This window comes from Aphelocoma coerulescens, chromosome 1, assembly GCF_041296385.1.
Source record: "Aphelocoma coerulescens isolate FSJ_1873_10779 chromosome 1, UR_Acoe_1.0, whole genome shotgun sequence".
Taxonomy (NCBI): Eukaryota; Metazoa; Chordata; class Aves; order Passeriformes; family Corvidae; genus Aphelocoma; species Aphelocoma coerulescens.
The window spans coordinates 39,639,698-39,647,756 of NC_091013.1; the positions used below are offsets into that span (position 1 = coordinate 39,639,698).

Below are 8,059 nucleotides of genomic sequence, written 5' to 3' on the forward strand. Positions count from 1 at the left end.
GAACCAAAAATCTGGCTGACAGGTTTTCTTTTTCAGTAGAGCCTGTGTTATATTTTAAGCAGTAAAAGCTTAGCACAAAGGAAAGGACTTTTCTTCATGTTACTGTTCTCACATACCTCAGACAGCAAGTATGTGCATTCAGACGGAAGCCTACCACATTGAGGTAATTTTATCTTCAAGTCATTTGCATTGAAACTGAATGAACAACTTTCCCTAAAGCAAAGCATAGGAATCTATGTAAAATGTGTTCTCAAGTATCTAAACTTGCATGTCAGTGAGTAAATATGCTTCATTTGGATTGGGGGCCTGTGACTTTTTAAACTTCTGCAGGAAATATGCTCTGGGAAAAAAGTATCTATATTAGCGGCTAGTTCAGAAAAATAGAATTGTTTTAACTAGAGAATAAATTTAGCAGTAAATTATTCTCTGAATATTTGGTGAGGGAGCTGATGTTTTCTAAGTACTCAGATACCAAGAGTCTTAAGAGTACACACTGTAAGTGGTAATACAGAGAAGATAACTGGTGAGGAAAATGTGAAGGATGTTGTATAGCGTGATATGATTTGGCATGATTTTTTAAATAAAAGGTACGCAGGTACTCTTCATTGGGAACCACACTGAAACGTGTTTGAAAGGGATTTACTGCAATGCCCCTGTTTTTGATGCTAAAACTATTGTAAAAGGAAAGGTGTCTAAAAGCAGTTTGCTTAGCTACTGAATTCCATTATCCTTAATTTGATTGCACAAGTAGGGAAAACTTCAGCAGATAATGTTTCAAAATACTATAACTATTAAAAAAAAAAAGGGTACTTTAGGTAAAGAGCAAAAGGTAAAGAGTTATTTAGGTAAAGTAGGTAAGAGTTTACTTAGGTAAAGAGTTATTAAACACTTCACTAGTGCTTAATAGCTTTCTGCTAAAATTACAGCAGCCTGTGAAAGCATGATACTTACTTGTAGCATTATTACTGTTTCCAGGGGGCTGTAGCCACCTGAGCTACAGGATCGGGCAGGCTCAGGATATTCATATGGTGGTATCATATAGATAGGGCATCATTTCAGCGGGTTTTTAATTACAATGCTGGGTAAATTTGGCATTGTTTTATGTATATATGAGAATGGACTTTCCTGATGACTTGTTATTTTAAATTATTCAGGAATCTGAAGCTTTGTTCCTCAAGGCAATTAAAGCCAATCCAAATGCTGCCAGTTATCACGGTAATTTGGGTAAGAGCCTTTCTAACTCTTATCAGCTGTATTTTTTATCTGCTTCATATTCATTGTGTTTAAAAAGAAAAAGCAATCTTTTGAGCCTTCTTCCTGCTGGGCAGATTTCTATTTTACTTTCTAGAAGAACTGCCAGCCAGAAGAACAGGGCACTAAAACCAGAAAAGGCTGTCACACGATATGACAGATCAAGAGGGCTGCACAATCCAGCCCAGAGGTAGCTGCACTTCAGTGTCTGCAAATTGGTTCATTTATGCTATGCTTGTAACCCGCAATGAGCTCACCAGATAAGAGCTGCCATTTATGGCTCCACTGTAATTCATTCCTTCGTCATTCCCATGCCAGTTCTGCTCCCAGGCTTTGCTCCTGCATTTGGCAACAGAACAAGCAGCTACTGTGCCACCAGCAAGTGACAGACCCTTGCTGGAAACAAATACTTCAATGTTGTTTTCTAAGTGATTGGCAAGACTGTACGTTATTCAACAATATTGCTAATGAAATTCCCCATTGATGTTCCAGCTGTGCTTTATCATCGCTGGGGAAACCTTGACTTAGCAAAGAAGCACTATGAAGTCTCTCTGAAGCTTGATCCTATGGCACCCGGAACCAAGGAAAACTACAACCTCTTAAGAAGAAAACTGGAGCAGTTGCAAAAGAAAGGCGGTGCCTGATGTTCCTTTTCAGGTTGCCCGTGCATGCTGTTTACGACTACTGTTACATGGGTACTTCTGACCATGTACAGGATTCAGTCATCATTTCTCAAAAACAGTACCACCAGCACCGCACACTTGAATGTCCAGTATTGCCCTCCTACAGATCCTAGCATTTCAGCTTGAGGGATCATTTTATTTTTACTTGAACTGCTTTTAAAGTCCATTAGAACATTTTTATAGGTAAATGAAAGCAATGCAGATGGAATTTCACAGCATACACTTGTAATTTGATATCTTCATCTGACTTTTTAGTAGCAGGATGAATAGCAGGAGGCAGTTTTATTTCTGAAAGTGATACTTAAAAGTGCAATTTCCTGTTTAAATCCTGATCTCTTCAAGTATGAAAAATATCTGTCCACTTCTGTTTTATTACTGCCTTCCAGTGCCAGTCCTGCAGAGCCAGTGGAAGAATGAATTCTCTCCAGCACATCAGTCTATTCATATAATTTGAGTTAAGCCCTTATGCTCATTTCTGTCTCTAGGCTGTGAAGTGTCAGATTTGTACAGGAGTAAATAAGGGCAAGGATTTGACCATAAATATCTCTTGGCCGGTGTACTGCTGAGGTATGCTTGAGTGTAGAAAATACTCTTAGATGGAGATGGAGATTTTAGCAAGCAGCTAATGAAAAGAAGATGAGGCAACAGAGGAGTCAGGTAGAGTTTCTGTTCTTGCAGGCAGCCTCACGTAGCACAGACAACATGGACAAGTCAGAATTGCTTTAGCTCCTGTGGCAGGTCAGTGGTCTAAATACGGTATAGTGTCTGTAGGAGCTAATTGCTGTGTTCTCAGGCAATTCAGTGCTTTCTGGTTTAAGACATTATACCTTTCAGCTCCTATATTGCTGGGGAATAAAGAGATAATTTCTGTGGAAGAGTAACTGTGCAGAAGACCTGACCTTGGCTGTTGATCTGTTACCTGGAAGAACTTGGCCGCACCTTTGTCTCCCATGGCTCACGTGTTTGCTGAAAGGGCAGATAAATAAGCATAGCTGTTAATGCATAAACTGAGAACATCGATGTGGGATGACTCAGAGGTGCTTTATGTCGATACCATGTTACCTCTCAAAAGGGGCTATGCTTTAATACACATTTGAACTCTGGCTGTCCAGAGTTGTTTGTCATGTACTAATATTTACATTCCTGCTTCAGGAAGTAGTCACATGTCTGTTTATTTGCTGGTGGTTGCGTTTTCCCGTTTGTTTGGGGTTTTTTGAGATGTTTGTGTTTGTTTGTTTAAGATGGGAAGTTTGCTATTGGATATGAAAACTGGGGAACTTTACCTGTCTTTTCATGTTCCTTTATTCTTGCCAGCCATGTCCCCTGGAAGGAACTGATCAGTGCAGTATTTGCAGCTTTCCTAAAATGTCTATCGATTAATATGAGACTGTTTAACATTCTCCACACACAACTCATCTATGCATGGAACCACTTAAAGTGTCGGGGAAATTCCTGACACAAGACAGGATGTTGTGTGACCTTCTCATCTGACCACCATAGAGCCATGTTTTGAACCTCCCATAGGCTACTTTTACATTATAAATTTGCTTGGAAAAGACAGTTGTTTCAAGAACTAGGTGTGTCTACAGAGCACACTGCAATACTGCAGAACTACCAAAGGATCTTCTGACAAAGCTAGCTTGGGTACTACAGGTCATGCAGGTACTTTCATGTAATATTTTTGCCAGACTAACTGTAGATCTAGCCAGTAAGGCTGTGGCAGTGCAGTGCTATCCACAAGTTTTGGCTTTGAACGAACTAACATGGCTTCATTATGCAGAAGGTTGCCATACTGGTTTTAGTCAGGGTGCCAGAGGCATGGATCTGTGCTCCTCTCCTGCAAATATAGCCTGTTTCTCAGCAGGACTAATTAGTTCACATAGGGTACAAAGCTGTTGCAATTGTTTCCATTTTTTCTGGACAAAGTTTTCAGAAACTTGTTTCTGAATATGATATTAGCATACCCCTTAACAAGTATCTGGTAAGCAGAACACTGCACCAGTATGGCTAATCATCATCCAATGACCAGCATAGCTTAGTACCAACTTTTGCATCTGAAAGGTGCTGAAATAGATACACCCTTCAGTGAAAACAGCAGGCTCTTAAGGCCTTCCATATGTAGCCTACTATTAATCAGATGGGGAGAACACATTGCTTCTTCAGTCATGAGAAATTAAAGTGTTGGGATCTAGCTGGATGAGCTAATTTATAGCAGGAGATAAATGTGTTTAATATAATCAGGTCTTTTCTGTATATTTGAAATATGACATCCTGAGTTTAAATTATTATTCTCATCATAAAGTCCACAAATACAGCTTTCCCTGTTGCTTTCCATATCAGCTTTAAAGACATCTACTAGATCAATATGTATGAGGTATGAATTCTTTCTAGGTCATTATAAACCAAAGTTGTAGAAATTCCTCTGTGGAAGTCTTTTTACTCAAGAGTCTTAGACAGAAGAAACAGACAAATAAATTGAATGTTTTGTTAGCATTTGAAAATGGTGTTTACTTTTCAGTACAGACAACATCCTTTCTTTTTGATTAGCTTTCTGGCTATCTGTATATATTTTTGTGAGGGTTTATTTGTTTTATATAATTAATATTCACTGCTATAGAAATTCAATGTGATTACTTGTATAATGGTAATATGAAGCATACCCATATGTCTGAGTGTAATGTTGCGGCAGAATTGTGTTCAAAAGAAGCCACAATGACTGCTTTTGTAATAAAAATTTCCTTAAGACTTTTAAGAATACTAAATATTTTTTTACTTTATTTTCAGAAATATTTTGAAAGTGCAAACAGTGCAGTGGCTTTTATTAAAATGGTTATAATGTTAACCTTTTTATTGGTTTTTCATACCTCATAACTGACTCCTGGAACAGTGCAGAACACTCAACTTTAAAGAGAAAAAGGTGAAGAAAAAGTGGGCTTGTATATAACTGTAGTTACAGATATTGTCTGTCTTTCCAGTGTGCAGTATTTTTTTTCCCATTGCTAATTACAGAAGATTAAAGTTTCCTTATCAGCTGGGCTGTTTGATTCTCTAGGGAAATTAAGAAGCCTTTTTTCTTTTTTCTTTTCTTTTTGAGAAAGATTACTTGTTTAAATACAGTTCTGAGAAGAGAAATACAGAATTATTTAATGCACAGAATGGAGTCAGAAAAATAGTCACAATGACTGCTATGGATGTTAGTCTCTTTTCACCAAAAACTTCCAGTGGAGTTCTCTAATTGTATGTTTCTCTTGTGTCTAGACCAATGCCATGTACATGAAGTTCCCCGTTATTTAATTTCATTTCATACTTAGTATTTAAACTTTAGAGATTTGGATTGTGTGTGTGTTTATGGGCACTAAGAAATAAAAATCTACAATACTTTTGAATGGTTTGTTAAAAATATTGGGCCTATTCACTGGGAACTTTTTCCTTCAGATACCTGTATCTGAGTCCTTCATCCTAGTTTCTCTGTGTAGTCACTGGGGGGAAGAAAAACTTCTTTAGGATGTGAGAAGTTGTAGTTGAAGGAGATATTCGTCTTCACTAACTTCAAAGTGTGACTAAGGTGATCAGCTCATATACATGAAGAAAAATCTCACTGCTGCTTTCAGTTGAAGTAATCTGGTCCCATACACCTCTAGCATTCTCATATATTATTGGCACCAAGAATGTTAAAAGACTGGCATTGGAGCAAACTGGCAGGTACTTGCCTTGAGAGTCAGAGAGTAGCTGAATGAGGGAATGGGAGAAAACAAATTAACTTTGATAAATTTACATGACTGATAAAGCATTGAACATCAAATCTCTGTGTATGAAAAAAGAACATTCACGTCCAGTTTGATTCATTGCTAGCTTATGTTTCTGTAATGAACAGTAACAACTTCTTATTGAATTGAATTTTCAATAGTGTCCTTCACTCCTATTTTAAAAAGCAATTCTAAAGCAACTGTAAATTTGCAACAGTGATATTTAATTTTCTTCTTTAAGTTCCAGTTACTATTTCAAGCTGTAGCTGTTAGAATGTTAAATGTGATAGCATTGTGTGTTTCAGTATGGTGAGGTTTTTTTGTTTCAATATCTTTTGGTATTTATTTGCTGGTTCCTGCCTGTGTCCCATATTTCACATGAGCATTGGTACATTGACATACCTGTCATTACATGTAGATACCCATGTGCTTCTCGACTTGGCCCTTTCACTGAATAGTGCTTCCTTCCACAGCTCTTGGTGTGTCTCTACCAAATGTGTGTTTATGAGGGCACGTTTAACTCGAAAAGACTAAAATTTGCTAGAAACGAAAGTGAGATCACATGGCTGGATTTCTGTGACAAGAAAGCTGAGGGAGCCAAACTTTGTCATGAACACCATGAGCAGCAGGTGCTACTAGTAAAGGGCACTTCAGACTCTGTGCTGGGCTCCACAATAATGTGAAGTGGTTGTACATAGATGTAATGTTATAAACACAGCAACTTGGACCGTGTGCTTTAAAGAAGAAGGACTACATAGCTCTCCAAGGAAGAGGATGTGCACAGCTGCATGGACTATGGAGCACTGGAGGACTGATTACTTTGTATTAGAAAGTTGTGCTGCAGTGTTGTGGCATGGGTGTTCAGTGTGTGTCAGTGATGATACATGTCAAGTGGTTCAGGGCTTTTTAAAATACATATTTTTGTTAGGAAAAATCCCTACAGGAACTGAAACTGGTAGCTTGTGATTTCTGAGCTGAACTTTTTTATGTAGTGTTAATCATTTAGATTGCCAGTGGTACACCCCAATTTATTTTCAGCTAAGCAGGAAGTAAATACATTTGTAATTGAAGCCATGAAATAAATCTGCATTTTGCTATCTTTTTTTGCATAGATTTTAATTGTGACAATGGTGTTTATTTTTGTAGTAAGTTTTTGATACAGGGTTCTGCTACAAGCTAGGAAGGAAACCTAATGGGCCTGGCAGAGTAGTACTGGGACATACAGGAAGACATCCTTCCTCTTAGAGTAACAGTTCAAAATCTTGATTCAGCATGAGTGTACTTATATTAAATGTGTGTGCCTAAACAAACAAACAAAAAACAGCAGCACTTGAAGAAAACGATGGAATACTTAACTAATTAATTCAGTCTCTAAACCAATAAAATATAGAAAGCAGGAGCTACTGCCCGAAATGCTGAGCAATCTTCTCTGCCAAAATCAGATTTGTTACCCAGTGCACAACAAGCCAGTAATGACACACTTAAGAGAGACACTGATTATTTATTTCAGAGTTGCACAATCCTGGGCTGCTCAGTGTTATTGCACAAATCATGCACACCAATTATCAAAACCTTTTACTCTTTATACATTTTAGCAAACAAAGGAATTCGTGTTCTCTTATTAATTGGTATTCTTTTATTGGTTAATGATTCTCTTGCTTCTCATGCTAATTAGTCCCATGTTCAGTCTTCCTCTTTGGGGTCAGTGGTCCATGAGCCGGTGGTCACAATCTTCCCCTGCTGGAATTATCATTTACCCAGTCAGTGCTGATTTCAGTACAGTTGCTGGGTTGGGTTTATTAGTTTCTTCTTTATCTTGGGAGTTCTCCCAGATGTCTTTGTGGCCTGTAAATTCTGCATTCTTTGTGTCCACTCTCAGTGGTACATCCTTCTTCCCAAGCTTTGTTAACCTTCCCCTAGGTCTGAGATCTCTGTAGCATGTCAAGCCCTAAACCCTAACAAGGCAATTCTACCAAGTAATTTGTTTTTCTAACACCTGGACATCACTTAGAGCTTGCTTGTTAGCTGTTGTCTGTTTCACAGATTGAATATCCCTTCTTGTTGATAAGGCTTAAAAGCAGACAAAGAATAAACATCAGAGAACATCCTTTCTTAAGAAAATTTTTACATATTCCACATTTTGCAACAATCCTACCCAGTGTTAGAGGTGGAATAGAATTATTGAATGGTAATTGGGTAAGGAAGTGAATAGTCTATAATAGATGCAACCTGGCTTCCACTTAGTAACTAGTCAAGGAGGAGGGACTGACATCAAAATATCACCTGCTGTCCCCATAACCAGGCTACAGAATGGTGCTTTTATGCTCCAGTCATAGAATATCCTGAGTTGAAGGGATCCATAGGGATCATCCAAGTCCA

General features: G+C 38.0%; 1 protein-coding gene across 3 annotated transcripts in view; it reads left to right on the forward strand.

Moving 5' to 3' along the window:
- TMTC4 (transmembrane O-mannosyltransferase targeting cadherins 4) overlaps positions 1-6,793 on the forward strand; it is a 57,013-nt gene extending 50,220 nt beyond the window's left edge. For all 3 annotated transcript variants that reach the window (XM_069007832.1, XM_069007843.1, XM_069007853.1), the window contains 2 exons: positions 1,155-1,224; positions 1,744-6,793. In XM_069007832.1, coding sequence (XP_068863933.1) covers positions 1,155-1,224; positions 1,744-1,895 — 222 coding nt within the window. In that variant the 3' untranslated portion in view covers positions 1,896-6,793. The remainder of the gene's footprint in view (positions 1-1,154; positions 1,225-1,743) is intronic.
- Positions 6,794-8,059: the final 1,266 nt, after the last annotated feature.